We start from the raw sequence: 19,830 nt of genomic DNA, 5'->3' as shown, positions 1-19,830 counted from the left end.
CAATTTCTCCATGTTTTTGTCTTTCTCGTACACTAAGTGTACTGGAAAGGCTATATGTTCACTCCAAAAATGACTTTTTGATAGAAGGCCCGGAGGGTCAAATCACATATACCAATCGACTCAGCTCGACGAATTGAGGTGATGTCTGTGTGTGTGTGTATGTGTGTATGTGTGTGTGTGCGTGCGTGTGTGTGTGTCTGTATGTGTGTGGACAAAAAACTCACATCACTTTTTGGCAGTAAACCTCAACCGATTTAAATGACCGATGGTTCATTCGACGCAAAATCTAGTCCCATTGTTTCCTATTGAAAATGGTTCGGATCGGTCCAGCCGTTCCAGAGTTATGGCCATTTAGGTGTTCCGGAACAGTACCCTTGGAAGGAGCCATACATAACAATTTAACAAACACATACATGCGACACATCAAACTGGGGCGTTTTTGATTACCTAATCAACAGTTAGCAAAGAAACAGTCTCAGACCATATCTGAACCGGTAGTGTTCCGGAACCGGTTCCGTATGTCCCGCTGGAAGTGGCCAAATATAAAAATGATCCAAAACTATGCATGCGACATATCAAACTGCGGCATTTTCGATTACTTGATAAACAGTTAGCAAGAAAACAATCTCAGACCATATCTGAACCGGTAGTGTTCCGGAACCGGTTTCGGATGTCCCGCTGGAAGTGGCCAAATATAAAAGTGATCCAAAACTATGCATGCGACACATCAAACTGCGCCATTTTCGATAACTTGATGAACAGTTAGCAAGAAAACAGTCCCAGACCATATCTGACCCGGTTGTGTTCCGGAACCGGTTCCTGGTGTCCCGCTGGAAGTAACCAAATATAAAAAAAATAATCCACGCATGCAACATATCAAAGCGGGGCTTTTTTGATAACCTAATGAAAGCTGTCAAGAAAATAGTCTCAGACCATATCTGAACCGGTAGTGATCCGAAACCGGTTTAGGATGTCCCGCTGGAAGTGGCCAAATATAAAAGTAAACCAAATCCATGCATGCGACCTATCAAAGCGCGGCTTTTATGATAAAGAAAGGTTGGCATTAAAAAGACTCAGACCATATCTGGGCCGGTAGTGTTTCGGAACCGGTTGCGGATGTCCCGCCGGAAGTGGCCGTATATAAAAGTGAACAAAATTTATGCATGCGGCACATCAAATCACGACATTTCCGACAACTTGATGACCGCTAATCAAGGAAGTAAGCTAAGACCACATAAGAGACTGCCAGTAGTGCCGAAACTAGTTCCGAGTTTTCCTCCAAAAGCGGCTAAATATAAAATTGAACAAAACCCTGCATGCGAAACAGCAAAGCGCGGCTTTTTTGATAGCCTAATAAACTAAGCAAACAAATAGGCTCAATCCAAACCCATGCATTGAGGTATCGTGGCTTTTTAATTAACATGATGAACAGATGCAAAAAATAGACGCAAGCCGTATCAGTGTGTTACGGAACCGATTCCGGGTGTCCCGCCAGAAATGGTCAAATGTAAATGTAGAGAACCAATACATGCAACATATCAATGATTTATTTAGTAACATGATAAACGGTTAGCCAGCAAATAATCACAGACCATATTTGGGAGAACTGGTAGTGTTCCAGAACTGGTGATGAGACGAGTAACTCGCCGGAAGTGGTAAAATATAGAGGGAAACCAAACCAGAGCGGCGTTTTTGATAATCTGATGAACGGTCAACAGGAAAATAGTCTCAGGCCACATCTAGAACTAGTAACAGTATTTCGAAATTGGTTGCGGGTTTTCAATTGGAAGTGATCAAATAGAAGTGAACCAAAACATGCATTTTTTTTTTAAATTTGCTAAACGGTTAGCAAGAAAATAGTCTCAGATAACATTAATATTCGGCTTTTTAGGTAACCCGATGAACAGTTGACAAGAACATAGTCTCAGACCGTATTTGAGATAACCGGAATCGGACCCGCTAATGATCGGACCCGCCAAAATATAAAAAAAATAAAATATATAAAAATAAAAAACAGCCTAAAGTGTGCTAAAAAAAACTTTGTCGAAGATCACAAAGTGATCTGTGATTGTCAATGAAGTCAACCTTCTTCATGCATTAGCTGACGCTCACCCCGCTGCCGTAGTGAATAGAATGGGGTCACAATGATCCCAATCAAGATCCCAATGCATTTTGCAATATTTTTTAGCTCTGTTTTGCTGTTGAACATAACATCGGAATATGTACCAATAATAAGTTTTCCAAATCGATGTTGGCTTTGCTAAAATTGTTGCTTTTCTATATAAAGGACTCAGGAACATTTTGGCTAACGTCGACGGAAAGATCACGCGTATTTATTCGACGAGAAAGGCACTATCACCACTAGGTGGATTAATCCGGGTTTTTGTCTCATAAAAACACCCAAATCCGACGTTCCGTTTACGAGCTATACGCGGTCAAACATATGCCATTGTATTTCATACCTATTATAAAAAATGAAGTCAGAAATAGAAGTCATGGGATTAGGTAAATACATATATAAGACTAAGTATGCCATGAGGTATGCTTTGGCGCCATATTGTGGGTGCTCCATAAAGCAATTTATTGATATGAAGTGACCCGTGTGTCAAAAGGCTGAAAATTCCTGCTTTTTAAATCATGATGATACAAACTGCGTTTTAAACTGAATGGATATTAAAAAAATTACCATTGAAAAAATGAACATAAAATCGAGGGTCTACACCGTGTCCAATAAGTTCTCATACAAAATACAAATTTAGAAAATATCATTTTATTTCACATATGTGATTCATATTTTCAATATGAATACATGTATTGAAAGGCCGCATAATACTGAATAAATAAAGCATACGGTTTAGAATAACTTTATTTTCTATTTGCTTTTAAAAGCCTAGCAATAATCTTCCAATTTCTGAAATTCGTTTTCTCCGGCACGCAAGAAAATATCTGAAAAGTTTTTCATTCTACGGTAGCGAAATAGAGTCCATAAGGATTAATTATGAGTTTGTATCCCAAGTTATGTACCAAATGGATATACTAAGGCTAAAACAATACAGTTTTAGTGATGATATGGTAAGAAATTTGCAAGTAAGCTCATCTTGGGCTGATTTTCATGAAAATAACCGTTATATCGAAGACAAACATCATAAAACGTAAATTTTGGACAAAATTTACCACAATAGGAATACAAGCATGTTTTATAAGTGAGAATGGTGTGAATCAACCAGATAAGATGCACCCATGCTTCTTTGATACAACAAATCTCATTGAAACAGGTAAATGGAAATTCTTGTTTAATTTATGTTTTATTTTGTACAAAATAAAACGGCTCCGTACTTTACCAATACAGGATCCCATATTTTTTTTCTTCTGGTCATAGTTGCTACTAGCAATAGGGAGGACAGGAACCTAATTTGTTTCAACTTAAAACCATTACTCGTTGAAATACGATGAAATACCAATTAAATGGCGTGCGTGCCAGCTGAAATGGACTTACGACACATAGGCGATCAGCAAAGAAGGATAAAGGACAGTTAGTTCCGAAACATATGCTGTATTTGGTGTATGTTAGTTGGCCTTTCAATAAATAAATTTACTTTAAAAATCCTAATTACAGATATGAAATAAATTGAATTTGATTTTGTATGAGAACTTATTGGACACGGTGTATATAATCGAGGGTCCATAAAATCGAGGTATACCTACATTACATTGCACTAATAAATTAAAGAAAAGTATTAAATGATATTAGAACTGTCTTTATGGACAGTTCCACACTTTTCCACTTTTATCATTCTCTGTGCAATATGTTTGTTCCTAGTGCGCTTTCATCTCCATTGAAGATGGTTGCATGAGCACATTAATTGTTTCCTGTGGCAAAACTCCAGTCCTACACCAACACAAACCCTGATGGTGCTCTATCACTCTTACCTTGCATTGATAAGGTCCGGTGGAACCACTGCGCCAGCACTATTCAACAGATCCCAGCTGGTGATGCGAATTGGCCAGACTATCTGACCGAAGCTATCACGTATCAGTGCTTCCAAGCTGGAGTAGGACTGCTGCTGCGAGGACCCATCCGACTGCAGCCGCTCCGAACGCTGTAACCGTCCACGTCGTCTGCACGGGATTGAAGCCTGTTTTGTAACAGGAGCGTTGTTGTTGGCTGCCGATGGTACCCCAGTTGTTGACAAGGACGACGATGGGGATGGTGACAATAGTGAAGGTGATTTAGAGGATGCTGACGACGGTGCCGCCACGACGACGACGGGTGACGAAGACGTCGGTGATTGAATATTCTGTTGCAACAAGGGAGATGAATGACGTGCATCTCCTGATGCTGCGTCGGAACTATCTGCTCCAGCAGCCGTGCTTTCCATTTTGGCTGCTGGCTGGCTGTATATCTTCTCCGGAATGCAACGAATAACTTCTTCACTTCAGTGAGCTCATTTGAATAGAAACTGTTTTATTTATTTGATTTTGTCTTCACAAAGAAATGATGGACCACAAGGATGGGCTGCTTTAGGCTGGTTTGGGATAAGGAATAGCTGCAGACGCAAGTTCAATGTTTTTCACGCGTTCAAAAACGCCCCCTTCGATTGGCGAAGTTGATTGAAAGATACTAAAGACATCTCTTGTCTTCTTGCTTGTCTTCTTGTCTTCTTGTCTTCTTGTCTTCTTGTCTTCTTGTCTTCTTGTCTTCTTGTCTTCTTGTCTTCTTGTCTTCTTGTCTTCTTGTCTTCTTGTCTTCTTGTCTTCTTGTCTTCTTGTCTTCTTGTCTTCTTGTCTTCTTGTCTTCTTGTCTTCTTGTCTTCTTGTCTTCTTGTCTTCTTGTCTTCTTGTCTTCTTGTCTTCTTGTCTTCTTGTCTTCTTGTCTTCTTGTCTTCTTGTCTTCTTGTCTTCTTGTCTTCTTGTCTTCTTGTCTTCTTGTCTTCTTGTCTTCTTGTCTTCTTGTCTTCTTGTCTTCTTGTCTTCTTGTCTTCTTGTCTTCTTGTCTTCTTGTCTTCTTGTCTTCTTGTCTTCTTGTCTTCTTGTCTTCTTGTCTTCTTGTCTTCTTGTCTTCTTGTCTTCTTGTCTTCTTGTCTTCTTGTCTTCTTGTCTTCTTGTCTTCTTGTCTTCTTGTCTTCTTGTCTTCTTGTCTTCTTGTCTTCTTGTCTTCTTGTCTTCTTGTCTTCTTGTCTTCTTGTCTTCTTGTCTTCTTGTCTTCTTGTCTTCTTGTCTTCTTGTCTTCTTGTCTTCTTGTCTTCTTGTCTTCTTGTCTTCTTGTCTTCTTGTCTTCTTGTCTTCTTGTCTTCTTGTCTTCTTGTCTTCTTGTCTTCTTGTCTTCTTGTCTTCTTGTCTTCTTGTCTTCTTGTCTTCTTGTCTTCTTGTCTTCTTGTCTTCTTGTCTTCTTGTCTTCTTGTCTTCTTGTCTTCTTGTCTTCTTGTCTTCTTGTCTTCTTGTCTTCTTGTCTTCTTGTCTTCTTGTCTTCTTGTCTTCTTGTCTTCTTGTCTTCTTGTCTTCTTGTCTTCTTGTCTTCTTGTCTTCTTGTCTTCTTGTCTTCTTGTCTTCTTGTCTTCTTGTCTTCTTGTCTTCTTGTCTTCTTGTCTTCTTGTCTTCTTGTCTTCTTGTCTTCTTGTCTTCTTGTCTTCTTGTCTTCTTGTCTTCTTGTCTTCTTGTCTTCTTGTCTTCTTGTCTTCTTGTCTTCTTGTCTTCTTGTCTTCTTGTCTTCTTGTCTTCTTGTCTTCTTGTCTTCTTGTCTTCTTGTCTTCTTGTCTTCTTGTCTTCTTGTCTTCTTGTCTTCTTGTCTTCTTGTCTTCTTGTCTTCTTGTCTTCTTGTCTTCTTGTCTTCTTGTCTTCTTGTCTTCTTGTCTTCTTGTCTTCTTGTCTTCTTGTCTTCTTGTCTTCTTGTCTTCTTGTCTTCTTGTCTTCTTGTCTTCTTGTCTTCTTGTCTTCTTGTCTTCTTGTCTTCTTGTCTTCTTGTCTTCTTGTCTTCTTGTCTTCTTGTCTTCTTGTCTTCTTGTCTTCTTGTCTTCTTGTCTTCTTGTCTTCTTGTCTTCTTGTCTTCTTGTCTTCTTGTCTTCTTGTCTTCTTGTCTTCTTGTCTTCTTGTCTTCTTGTCTTCTTGTCTTCTTGTCTTCTTGTCTTCTTGTCTTCTTGTCTTCTTGTCTTCTTGTCTTCTTGTCTTCTTGTCTTCTTGTCTTCTTGTCTTCTTGTCTTCTTGTCTTCTTGTCTTCTTGTCTTCTTGTCTTCTTGTCTTCTTGTCTTCTTGTCTTCTTGTCTTCTTGTCTTCTTGTCTTCTTGTCTTCTTGTCTTCTTGTCTTCTTGTCTTCTTGTCTTCTTGTCTTCTTGTCTTCTTGTCTTCTTGTCTTCTTGTCTTCTTGTCTTCTTGTCTTCTTGTCTTCTTGTCTTCTTGTCTTCTTGTCTTCTTGTCTTCTTGTCTTCTTGTCTTCTTGTCTTCTTGTCTTCTTGTCTTCTTGTCTTCTTGTCTTCTTGTCTTCTTGTCTTCTTGTCTTCTTGTCTTCTTGTCTTCTTGTCTTCTTGTCTTCTTGTCTTCTTGTCTTCTTGTCTTCTTGTCTTCTTGTCTTCTTGTCTTCTTGTCTTCTTGTCTTCTTGTCTTCTTGTCTTCTTGTCTTCTTGTCTTCTTGTCTTCTTGTCTTCTTGTCTTCTTGTCTTCTTGTCTTCTTGTCTTCTTGTCTTCTTGTCTTCTTGTCTTCTTGTCTTCTTGTCTTCTTGTCTTCTTGTCTTCTTGTCTTCTTGTCTTCTTGTCTTCTTGTCTTCTTGTCTTCTTGTCTTCTTGTCTTCTTGTCTTCTTGTCTTCTTGTCTTCTTGTCTTCTTGTCTTCTTGTCTTCTTGTCTTCTTGTCTTCTTGTCTTCTTGTCTTCTTGTCTTCTTGTCTTCTTGTCTTCTTGTCTTCTTGTCTTCTTGTCTTCTTGTCTTCTTGTCTTCTTGTCTTCTTGTCTTCTTGTCTTCTTGTCTTCTTGTCTTCTTGTCTTCTTGTCTTCTTGTCTTCTTGTCTTCTTGTCTTCTTGTCTTCTTGTCTTCTTGTCTTCTTGTCTTCTTGTCTTCTTGTCTTCTTGTCTTCTTGTCTTCTTGTCTTCTTGTCTTCTTGTCTTCTTGTCTTCTTGTCTTCTTGTCTTCTTGTCTTCTTGTCTTCTTGTCTTCTTGTCTTCTTGTCTTCTTGTCTTCTTGTCTTCTTGTCTTCTTGTCTTCTTGTCTTCTTGTCTTCTTGTCTTCTTGTCTTCTTGTCTTCTTGTCTTCTTGTCTTCTTGTCTTCTTGTCTTCTTGTCTTCTTGTCTTCTTGTCTTCTTGTCTTCTTGTCTTCTTGTCTTCTTGTCTTCTTGTCTTCTTGTCTTCTTGTCTTCTTGTCTTCTTGTCTTCTTGTCTTCTTGTCTTCTTGTCTTCTTGTCTTCTTGTCTTCTTGTCTTCTTGTCTTCTTGTCTTCTTGTCTTCTTGTCTTCTTGTCTTCTTGTCTTCTTGTCTTCTTGTCTTCTTGTCTTCTTGTCTTCTTGTCTTCTTGTCTTCTTGTCTTCTTGTCTTCTTGTCTTCTTGTCTTCTTGTCTTCTTGTCTTCTTGTCTTCTTGTCTTCTTGTCTTCTTGTCTTCTTGTCTTCTTGTCTTCTTGTCTTCTTGTCTTCTTGTCTTCTTGTCTTCTTGTCTTCTTGTCTTCTTGTCTTCTTGTCTTCTTGTCTTCTTGTCTTCTTGTCTTCTTGTCTTCTTGTCTTCTTGTCTTCTTGTCTTCTTGTCTTCTTGTCTTCTTGTCTTCTTGTCTTCTTGTCTTCTTGTCTTCTTGTCTTCTTGTCTTCTTGTCTTCTTGTCTTCTTGTCTTCTTGTCTTCTTGTCTTCTTGTCTTCTTGTCTTCTTGTCTTCTTGTCTTCTTGTCTTCTTGTCTTCTTGTCTTCTTGTCTTCTTGTCTTCTTGTCTTCTTGTCTTCTTGTCTTCTTGTCTTCTTGTCTTCTTGTCTTCTTGTCTTCTTGTCTTCTTGTCTTCTTGTCTTCTTGTCTTCTTGTCTTCTTGTCTTCTTGTCTTCTTGTCTTCTTGTCTTCTTGTCTTCTTGTCTTCTTGTCTTCTTGTCTTCTTGTCTTCTTGTCTTCTTGTCTTCTTGTCTTCTTGTCTTCTTGTCTTCTTGTCTTCTTGTCTTCTTGTCTTCTTGTCTTCTTGTCTTCTTGTCTTCTTGTCTTCTTGTCTTCTTGTCTTCTTGTCTTCTTGTCTTCTTGTCTTCTTGTCTTCTTGTCTTCTTGTCTTCTTGTCTTCTTGTCTTCTTGTCTTCTTGTCTTCTTGTCTTCTTGTCTTCTTGTCTTCTTGTCTTCTTGTCTTCTTGTCTTCTTGTCTTCTTGTCTTCTTGTCTTCTTGTCTTCTTGTCTTCTTGTCTTCTTGTCTTCTTGTCTTCTTGTCTTCTTGTCTTCTTGTCTTCTTGTCTTCTTGTCTTCTTGTCTTCTTGTCTTCTTGTCTTCTTGTCTTCTTGTCTTCTTGTCTTCTTGTCTTCTTGTCTTCTTGTCTTCTTGTCTTCTTGTCTTCTTGTCTTCTTGTCTTCTTGTCTTCTTGTCTTCTTGTCTTCTTGTCTTCTTGTCTTCTTGTCTTCTTGTCTTCTTGTCTTCTTGTCTTCTTGTCTTCTTGTCTTCTTGTCTTCTTGTCTTCTTGTCTTCTTGTCTTCTTGTCTATGTACGGCAAATCCTTTAGAAATGCCATGAAAACCAGTCACAAAAAATTCATCCCGTACCAAATGTACCATGAACAAAACCCTGCAAACTTGGTGTTCGCTACTGATCCGGTTGGCAGAATAAGGCAAAGAGTGCAGAAAGCACAAAGGGCGGACCTGGGCGGACCAATATGTGTGAACTAGAAAATAAATAAAAGATTTTGACACAAATCCGCATAGCCTGAATTGAATTGCCTATCTATTCTCGGATCAGATGTCTTGAAAAATGACTTCTGAATATCTAAAAAAATGCGCTCAGAAGTTATTACATCATTTGTGTCAACCTTTGCTAGTTTATAAATGCAACACATGAATGACACATAATAAAGTTAGAATCGTGTGTTATATGCATATGAATGAACACGCAAATATACTGTATTTCAAAATGAATCTAACTGTGCAAGCATCGGTAATCTTCCTAATGAGCACAATTCATACTCTCAATAGAGACGTTCTATAAGAGCGGTAACTATCTGTGGATGCAATCTCATTAGAAGAAAAAGCATAGGATATCATTTAAGCACACTGAAGCTTCCCTCTACAGAGTCCTTGTAATCCCTTTGAACCATTCTAAAGCACCAATGTGGCATCGCCTTCAAGCACAGATTTTGCTCCAATCAGACACTAATCTCCTTAATGCGTCTTCACCACCCACTACGACGAAGGATCATGGTTCAACGAATTCCGGTTAATTTTTATCTCACAAAAAACACATCAAACAGGATGGCACCACAAACCGCCGACCCACACCCAGTTCACTATGAAAATTTGAGCAACTTTTTTTTTTTGGGGACGACAAAACAAAGGATCTCACATACACAAGGTCTTCAAAAAGCCATTTTCACCCAAGCACATATGTTTCACAAAAGGACATTTTTTGCTACAGTAAACCGAAAGGAACTATAGTATAACACACTGACTGACTGGTAGCATCTGTTCGCCTTCAAAAGGAAACAATTTTCTCTACAATTTTACGGCACAGTTCCACGTCGAAGAAAATCACGCGCCCAACGGATACCGGTCCGGGAACACGCCAGCCCGTAACGCGCGACGAGACAAGAATGGGACCATCAAGTCACAGCTTGATGCCGCCAACATCATCACCAACTGGGATGGATGCTCCTCGCAGCCGTCGTCGCGACCCCTAATGGCGGCGGGTGGTGGCTGTCAGTCAATTTTCACTGCGTGCACAACACAACATCCCTCACTGCTCATGGTGCTGACCAGTCAGTACGAGACGAGGGTACATGGGGGCACTCAGCAATTCATTTGAAATGAGAGAATGAACAATAATAGGGGAATGGTGTTGACAATGAGACTGCTACTACAGTGATAGACATTCGTTTAGCCGAGGCTAAAAAAAATTCAAAAACGTGCCAGGAAACTCATACAAAACATTTTATGATAAAACTTTTTTATCGTAGTGATAGAATATCTAGTACTGTTTTATAAAAATGTGATACATCACACTTACATATACACTGAAACAAAAAAGAAGGTAAAAACCCTTCAAATGTAATTTTTGCCTAGACATTCGTTTAGCCGAATTGTACAATTTTTAGAATTCCAAAATAAAAAACTATCAAATTTCGAAAAATATCCAACAAAGTCATTTTGTATGGTGATCTGCATTATAGATCAACTTGTTAATCATGAATTAGATCATTTTTTGAAGTGTTGCCATATTAATTTTGCATGCATCTCATATAAATATGTCATAATATTTTAAATGTTTCTCAATTGAGATTTTATGTAGTTATTTTTATCGGAAGTGTTTCAAAAGAATCTAATGAAAGTTTCATGACCAAAGCAGGTTGAAATTTTGCGAAAAATAACGTTTTTAACAGAAAAAAATAACACAAACCATCAAAAAATCACGTATTTAGATATTGTTTTGATGAAATATGATGGTTTCACTTGCATAAATCACAGCGTTTACTACTATTACGTCTTCTAATAGCTCCCAATATCTTCTAGACTGTATCCTGGCCTGAAATAATATACATTGGACGGCTCATATTTCGAGAAATGGCGCCGAAAGTATTCAAATTTCTAACATGAACTACTTGTTTCATAATTTAGACATTCTTTTCAAATAAATCATGTTAAAAATAAATGTGGTTCACAACTAAGACTCATTTATAATATATTTCTTCAGATTGAATGAAATAAGCCAATTATTTAACCAAATCTTGCATTTTTGTATGAGCATCTGCTTTTGATTAAACAGGGTACGCAAAATCTGACACTTCTTGCAGTTCTTTCACTTTGCAGTCTTCTAACTCATTTAGTAATGGTAGTATCAAACAGGTATACTCCCCAGTAGACATGTTCACATTTTAGAAAATGTCTTGAATCCCACCGGTCAAGTAAGTATCATAATTCTCATGCCGAAATGAACTTCTGATCAAATTTTCAGCTTGATTGATAAAGATTTCGATGTGCTTCAAGTCGATTTGGTAATTTCGGGCTTTTCTACACTTTAAAAAATCATAACTATTGAACGGAAAGACATACAATAATGATTATAGCTCGAAATCAAAGCTTATCATATTCCACAAAAGTTGTCCATACACACTTATACAATTCTTTCAAGTTTTGTCAGTAATAAATTGAGCTTTGTTCTAGGTGGTACCGAAAAATCTGTTATCTTGGAGTCAAAATGGCATGGGAAGCATGGATTAATGAAATTTTCTGATATGAAATATTCTGGAGATAATCATGTAATATATCCCACGACGATCCCCGTTCGAGGTCACCCTGAAGCTTTTTGTAATAATTTATTAAAAATGCTGAAAGCCATGTCACACGCCATCACCCACCGATGGGGGCAAATAATCACCACAAAGCGCCTATCGAATGGAAAAAAATGAGCACGTTAGCATTGGTTTTTCATTGCTGATGACGATGACTGTTTTCAAATCGTTCTGATTCATCAATGAAATGTGACCAAAACAATCATCGTTTGGCAGAAAAAATCAAGGCTCATGTGCTCATTTTGTGTTAATTTTGATGTAACTTGAAGCTTTTCTGTCCCCCATGATGATGACGACGTGTGGCACGGCTTCCAGCATTTTTAATAATTTATCCCAAAAAGCTGCTGATTTATCTCGAACGGGGTTCGTCTTGAGAGATATGACATGATTATCTCCTGAGTATTTCAACTCCTAGAATTTCATCATTCCTTGCTTCCCAGGCCATTTTGACTACAAGATATCAGATTTTTCGGTACCACTTAGAACAAAACTCAATTTATTACTGACAAAACTTGCAAGAATTGTACAAGTATGTATGAACGACTTTTGTGGAACATAATAAGCTTTGATTTCGAGCTATAATCCTAACCGTATGCCTTTTCGTTCAATAGTTATGATTTTTTAAAGTGTAGAAAAGCCTGAAATTACCAAATCGACTTGAAGCACATCGAAATCTTTATCAATCTAACTGAAAATTTGACCAGAAGTTCATTTTGGCATGAGAATTATGATATTTACTTGACCAGTGGGATTCAAGACATTTTCTTAAATGTGAACATGTCTACTCCCCAGGCATTAAGGCACGTATTTATTTCAATGCAGAACTATTTATTTTAGCTTTTATCAATCCCATTTTAAAGTTTAACCAACCAAAAATCAATATACTTATTTTTTCATGACATTTTATGCAATAATTTGAACATTTCTGACAATAATTCTGTGCCATATTTTCAAAACTGCTAATCTAGCTTACGTTTGAGTGTTTACAGAAATTAGTTTTCTTAAATAAATTTGTTTATCGTCGCTTCTCCTTATCGGGACATTTTTTTATAATATTTCTCCGAATTTCACAAATAAATAAACTTTTAAGGTCAAATATCTTGCTAACACGTCATAAACAAAATGCCTTGTATATTCTCGAAATATACTCACGAAATTGTAAAAAATCTATTGAAAACCAATTTTTCATTTACCTCGGCTAAACGAATGTCTAGGCAAAAAATGAAATTTGAAGGGTTTTTACCCTCGGTTTTGTTTCAGTGTATATGAAAGTTTAATGTATCACATTTTTATAAAACTGTACTAGATATACTAATACTACGATAAAAAAGTTTTATCTTTTGTATGAGTTTCCTGACATTTTTTTTTGTTCTCGGCTAAACGAATGTCTATCACTGTGGCGTCGGGTTTTTGACGTCTAGTTCTTGCTCCTTGCTTCTGCATTCAAGCTGCTGGGTTTAAGCTCTCACATCGGGTTTTTAGTTTCTCACTCCAGCTTTTGATTTTAAGCTTCTGACTCCGACTTCTAATTTCAAGTTTTTGGCTTATAGCTTCTTCCGGTTGTATGCTTTTGTCTGTCTGGTTTCTGGTTTCTAGTTTTTGGTCTTAATCTTCTGGTTTCAGGTTTTGGTTTCTGGCTTCCAGCGTATAGCTCCCACCTTCCTTGTATGCTACTACAATTTGCAGTTTCGGGATTCTAGATTCTAGTTTCTAGCATCTGGATTTTAGATTCTTTTTACAAATTTCTGGGTTCTAGCTTCTGGCATCAAGTTCTTGGCTAACTCCGGCTTTAGGATTTTATGTATACCTTCTAGCTTCTGGCTTTTTGGTTGAAGTAGATGATTTTCTGTTTCTGGCTTCTAGTTTCTTGCTTTTAGCTTTCGGCTTTTAATTTTTGATTTTTTTTAGTCAGGGCGCATATAGTCGATGCGTGAGCGTACGGGCAGTCGATCCAGGAACATTTCGTAATAAAAAAATATTTAACTTTCTTGGGCATAAAGTATCTTCGTACTTGTAACATGCAAAATGATTATTTTCAGCGGAAGCTCTCAGTTAATAACTGAGAAAGTGCTCATAGAACACTCTGATAAACAAGCGGTTTTCCCAGCTGAGACGTTAGAATAACCTTCTGTAATTTCTGGATCCTAATGTTTGGTAACTGATATATTCCAAATTCTGGCTTCTAGCTTCTATCTTAAAGTAATTAGTTTCCCGTTTCTGACTTCTAGCTTATGTCTTCTATCTTCTCACATCTAGTTTCTGGCTTCTAGTTCCTGGCTTCAAGTTTTTGTCTTCTAGTTTCTGACTTCTAGCTTCTGGCTTCTAGCTTCTGGATTCTAGCTTCTGGCTTCTAGATTCTGGCTTCTGGATTCTGTTTTCTAGCTTCTCACTTCCAAGTTCTGGCTTCTAGCTTCTGTCTTCTATCTTCTCACTTCTGGCTTCTGGCTTCTAGCTTCTGGCTTCTAGATTCTGGCTTCTAGCTTCTAGCTTTTAGCTCCTGGATTCAAGTTTTTGTCTTCTAACTTCTGACTTTTAGCTTCTAGCTTCTAGCTTCTGGCTTATAGCTTCTGGATTCTAGCTTCTGGCTTCTAGCTTCTGGCTTCTAGCTTCTGTCTTCTATCTTCTCACTCCTGGCTTCGGGCTTCTAGCTTCTGGCTTCTAGCTTCTGGCTTCTAGCTCCTGGCTTCTAGCTTCTGGCTTCTAGCTCCTGGCTTCAAGTTTTTGTCTTCTAGCTTCTGGATTCTAGCTTCTGGCTTCTAGATTCTGGCTTCTAGATTCTGGCTTCTAGCTTCTGGCTTCTAGGTTCTGACTTCTAGCTTCTGACTTCTGACCTGTATCTTCTGGCTTCTGGCTTCTAGCTTCTAGCTTCTGGCTTCTAGCTTCTGGTTTCTAACTTCTGGCTTCTAGCTTCTGGCTTCTAGCTTCTGGCTTCTAACTTCTGGTTTCTGGCTTCTAGCTTCTGACTTCTAGCTTCTGGCTTCTAGCTTCTGGCTTCTAGCTTCTGGCTTCTAGCTTCTGGCTTCTAGCTTTTGGCTTCTAGCTTCTGGCTTCTGGCTTCTAGCTTCTGGCTTCTAGATTCTGACTTCTAGCTTCTAGCTTCTGGCTTCCAGCTTCTGGATTCTAGCTTCTGGCTTCTAGCTTTTGGTTTCTAGCTTCTGGCTTCTAGCTTCTGGCTTCGAGCTTCTGGTTTCTAGCTTCTGGCTTATATCTTCTGGCTTCTAGCTTCTGGCTTCAAGATACATATGTCTTCTAGCTTTTAGCTTCTGGCTTCTAGCTTCTGGCTTCTAGCTTCTGGCTTCTGGCTTCTGGCTTGTAGCTTCTGGTTTGTAGCTTCTGGCTTCTATCTTCTGGCTTCTAGCTTCTGTCTTCTATCTTCTCACTTCTGGCTTCTGGCTTCTAACTTCTGGCTTCTAGATTCTGGCTTCTAGCTTCTAGCTTCTGGCTTCTAGCTCATGGCTTTATGTTTTTGTCTTCTAGCTTCTAACCTGTAGCTTCTGGATTCTAGCTTCTAGCTTCTGGCTTCTAACGCCTGGCTTCAAGTTTTTGTCTTCTAGCTTCTGGCGTGTAGCTTCTGGCTTCTAGCTTCTAGCTTTTGGCTGCTAGTTTCTGGCTTCAAGTTTTGTCCTCTAGCTTCTGACTTTTAGCTTCTGACTTTTAGCTTCTGGCTTCTAGTTTCCGGATTCTAGATTCTGGCTTCTAGCTTCTGTTTTCTAGCTTCTCACTTCTACCTTCTGACTTCTAGCTTCTGTCTTCTATCTTCTCACCCCGTGCTTCCGGCTTCTAGCTTCTGGCTTCTAGATTCTGGCTTCTAGCTTCTAGCTTCTGGCTTCTAGCTTACGGCTTCTAGCTCCTGGCTTCAAGTTTTTGTCTTCTAGCTTCTTGCCTGTAGCTTCTTGCCTGTAGCTTCTTGCCTGTAGCTTCTGGCTTCTAGATTCGGAGTTCTAGTTTCTGGCTTCTGACCTGTAGCTTCTGGCTTCTAGCTTCTGGCTTCTAGCTTCTGGCTTCTAGCTTCTGGCTTCTAGCTTCTGGCTTCAAGCTTCTGGCTTCTAGCTTTTGGAATCTAGTTTCTGGCTTCTAGTTTCTGGCTTCTAGCTTCTGGCTTCTAGCTTCTGGCTTCTAGCTTCTGGCTTCTAGCTTCTGGCTTCTAGCTTCTGGCTTCTAGCTTCTGGCTTCTAGCTTCTGGCTTCTAGCTTCTGGCTTCTAGCTTCTGGCTTCTAGCTTCTGGCTTCTAGCTTCTGGCTTCTAGCTTCTGGCTTCTAGCTTCTGGCTTCTAGCTTCTGGCTTCTAGCTTCTGGCTTCTAGCTTCTGGCTTCTAGCTTCTGGCTTCTAGCTTTTGGCTTCTAGCTTCTGGCTTCTAGCTTCTGGCTTCAAGATATGTCTTCTAGCTTCTGGCTTCTAGCTTCTGGCTTCTAGCTTCTGGCTTGTAGCTTCTCGTTTGTAGCTTCTGGCTTCTATCTTCTGATTTCTAGCTTCTGGCTTCTAGCTTCTGGCTTCTGGCTTCTGGCTTCTGGCTTCTAGCTTCTGGCTTGTAACTTCGGGCTTCCTGTTTATGGGCTTTCTGGCTTCCAGTTGCTACACAGATAAGAATAATGAGGTTTACACGTCATGTAAACTTTACTTTAGTCATGTAAACTTCCAGTTATGATGGTTTACATGATATATCATGTGAATTTGTGTTATATGTCATGTAAAAACTCTGAGTCATGCTGAATTACGTGACATATAATGGAAGTTTACATGATATTTCATGAGATTTACATTACATGTCATGTAAACTTCCGTGAAATCACACGCTCCAATCATGTGCATTATATGTCACAGAAATTTACACTATCTTTTCGATCTGTGTAATATCTAAATTCTGGTTTCTGGTTTCTATTATCTGGCTTCTAGCTTATTCTGCCATACAACGTCTGGCTTCTAGCTTCTGGCTTCTAGCTTCCAGATTTATGTTTAGGTTTTAACTGTTGCTTTCTAGCTTCTGGATTTAAGCGTCTGACTCTGACCTATTGCTTCCAGCTCTTTGCTTTTAGCTGGGCGTGGACTTCTTGCTCCCAGCTTATAGATTCTAACTTCTGGGCTTCTTGACTTTTAGTTTCAAACTTTACGCTTATGATTTTAACTTTTTCCTTCTAGCTTCTGGCTTAACCATCTAACTCTGGTTACTGGCTTCCAGCTAATAATTCCTTGCTTCTGGCTTGTGGTAAACAATAACCAAGTTTTCGGTTATAGTTTCTGGCTCCTAACTTCTGACATCTACCTTCTGACTTCTAGCTTCTGGCATCTGACTTCAAATTTCTGGTTTATGGCATCTGACTTTTTTGATTTCTAGCATCAGGCTTCTAGCTCCTTCCGCCTTCTAAGTTCTTGTTTCTAGTTTCGAACTTTTTGCTTCTGATGATTAACTTTTGCCTCCTAGCTTCTGGATTTTAGCTTTTAACGCCGGCTTATTACTTCCAGCTCTTGTCTTCAAACTTAAGGGGGGTTTCAACTTATGACGGGGACTTCTTGGTTTCAGCTTATAATTTTTAGCTTATGAATTCTAGCTTGTAGCATACAATTTCCAGTTCTGGCTTCGCGCTGCTGACTTTTAGCTTCTGGCTTCTTTTTTATTGTTTTTGATTCCTAGATTCTGGTTTCTTATTTGTGACTTCTGGCATCTCCAACCTCTGGCATCAAGCTTCTGGTAAGTTTTTGGCTTCTAGCTTTTGGTTTCTAGCTTTTGGTTTCTAGCTTTAGTGGTAATATTCGATCCCACGTCTTCGGCATAAAAAAATGTGTACTATAGCTCTACATCTTCGTGTTGACCACCACCCCCTACGTTTTAAAACCAGGGACAGATAGGTGGTGTGGCCGCACCAGTCGGAAACGTGAAAATCGAGAGAGGAAGAGAGAATTATGTGCATCGAAAACGTAATAACAACCAGTGTGTCTGCCACCCCGAGCGCAGCGGGAAGTTCAAGATCACGTGCTTGCCCTGTTGCGCTTTCGATTCTCCCGCACAGAGTCCCTCCAGACTAACAAAATGAGTAACGTTCACCAGAAGATGAACACCAAACTGGAAACTGACAGCACTTTTCGTTCATTTTTGAGTGAAACGATGACATTCGAGGATGCACGGGTGGTGGGGAGTGCCTAAGTGATGGGTGCGTCTGATAATTTAACTCGATTTCCACGAAGGAAATTGGTTCCACGAACCGGAAAGGGTAAACAATACCTTAAGTTGGAGGACAAAAAAAACCGGTGAAATCAAATGCTTGTTAGGGGAATAACAATTGAAAGGTGATAGAATAATTACTGTATGTGACAAAAACGTTCTTTTTGGAATTAGAGTTGTTGACCAAAAAATTTCTTATTTCGTATTAAAATACTTAATAAGTATTCTAAGGAAATCTTAGTAAATCAAAGTGTCTTGGACAGATATGTCATCCAAAATATAACATAAGAGCAGTAAGTGATAGGGAAACAGTAGAAGAAAGCTCTTAGGGCTATGAAAACTGCAACTTGGTGATGGTATAGTTTAACAGATACACAAATAGACGCATCCTCAAACAGTTGACAGCTATCCTGGCCATATCCTTGCGACAGCATGGATAGGGAAAGAAAGGCTTCTCAGATGTCAAATTCTTGATTTTGCTTTGACCAAGTGGAAGTAACAATGTTGAAAATGCTTTAACACATCCATGTGCACAACAGAAGCATGCGATTGATGAACAAATTGAGATCTTAATTATGAAAAGAAATCCATGCGCTCCGGTGGGAATCGAACCCACGGATCCCAATTCGCTAGACGGGTGCTTCTAATCCGTCAAGCTACGAAGCCACTTAACTATCTTCGTCGCCAGTAGGCGTAGATCTGAACTGGATTCCACAATCGCACATGGTTTAGCATCTTTTCATAATCCAAGCCTCCAATCCAATCTCTAACAAATAGAGGAACTTACGTATTTTCGGCAATTTTGTTCTCTTCGTCATGTTTTTTTTTAATCTGTTAAACTAAGATTTGGCCTCAAATCCTTCCCAACCAAGCTTATATGCCCAAATTTCAGGCAATTCGACCCACAAAACCACCTTATAACGAAACGGACAAACTTGTCGATATACTACCCATAATCACCCTTTTAAATGTGAAGATGTTGTACTAAATGAATGCACGAATCTGTAAATATATGTAATGTTCTAAATAACAAAACAACGCTATTTATTATGTACAGCGCCTAAATGTATTTTATTCTAATTATACTATATCGAACTGCTTGCCGTTTCCCTGCTTTCACTTTCAACCCTGTCATGGCACAATGATGAGCACGAGGAAGTTGATGTGTGACAGTTGGTTGTTTCTGTTGCCAGTCCGATTGGGGGTTTATGGGTTGCCGTTCGCCGATGTCCAAGTATCCGGGTCCATTTGAGCCATGGGCTCAGAAGAGGGTCATTGTCAGCTGCTCTCAGGGGGAAAGAGCAACTGACGAAAGTGCCGGGGCTGGGATCGAACCCATGACTATCTGATTATGAAGCAAACGTGTGACCAGTTGCGCCACGGGCCTCCGCCAGAACAAGGCTTATTAAAATTAAGCATCTGCTTTAAATACTAACTTGGTAATTTTTTTATAAATGTAACCAGTGATCCAAAATGTTCTGTCAAAAACTGTAGTTTATATGATAATCGTGGGTGTATGACTTTGACTATCATGCAACAAAAACTTTCACGCATGACCAGAAAAAAACATTCATGGCTGACTGTGACATTTTTTTAATCACGCCAAAAAATGTAGTGGATTGGCAAATTGAGTGAACTAATGAAATCCCAGTGGTTCCGAAAACTGCGAACGGGACATGCGTATAACTTAGGAACCGGAAATGTGAAGAAACGGTGACGAAGATTTTCGGATTGTGCGTTCCGAGGGTCCTAACCACCAATGGAGCAGGGGAACAAAAGTCAGTGGCTCCCAACTGAATACCCAGACAACCAGAAATCGCATAAGGATGTACGCTGTACATCGTATAAAGTACTATTTTTACTCACTATCGCATACACATACGGCTGAAGGACAATTTTCATCGCATATGATGTTAGTTTTTTAACTTATTGCGATGTATCTGGTAAAATCATATAAGAGTGCAAATTAACTTTTATAATGTATAACTACACTGTTGTGCATAATTGATCGGACAAATGCCGATTTTCATACAAAATGGCCAAGTTTGAGATGCTGTAACTATAGTTTGCTTTGGTGGATTGAGCTCAACTTTTGACACGGAACTACGAATATGCTGAATTTTGTGTTTACAAAGTATAAAATATTTTCGTTCACAGGTCTGGGCGTGGCAAGGCGTTGAAAATATTGCAAAAGTGATCGGACTTTGATTTACACGCGTGCCGCTGTCCGATCACTTTTGCA

The 19,830-nt window shown here is 39.0% G+C and overlaps 1 protein-coding gene across 3 annotated transcripts in view; it reads right to left on the bottom strand.

Moving 5' to 3' along the window:
• LOC115263581 (GTPase-activating Rap/Ran-GAP domain-like protein 3) overlaps positions 1 to 19,830 on the bottom strand; it is a 598,953-nt gene that overhangs the window by 490,182 nt on the left and 88,941 nt on the right. The window contains exon 1 of one of the 3 annotated variants that reach the window (XM_029866830.2): positions 3,931 to 4,585. The exons of the other annotated variants lie outside the window; for them this stretch is intronic. Coding sequence (XP_029722690.2) covers positions 3,931 to 4,379 — 449 coding nt within the window. The 5' untranslated portion in view covers positions 4,380 to 4,585. Of the gene's footprint in view, positions 1 to 3,930; positions 4,586 to 19,830 lie in introns of those variants that run through there. 3 annotated transcript variants of the gene reach the window in all.

Source organism: Aedes albopictus, chromosome 3 (genome assembly GCF_035046485.1).
Source record: "Aedes albopictus strain Foshan chromosome 3, AalbF5, whole genome shotgun sequence".
NCBI classification, from domain to species: Eukaryota; Metazoa; Arthropoda; class Insecta; order Diptera; family Culicidae; genus Aedes; species Aedes albopictus.
The sequence above is the reverse complement of the archived record's forward strand: the minus strand, read 5'-3'. Positions and strand labels throughout refer to the sequence as shown.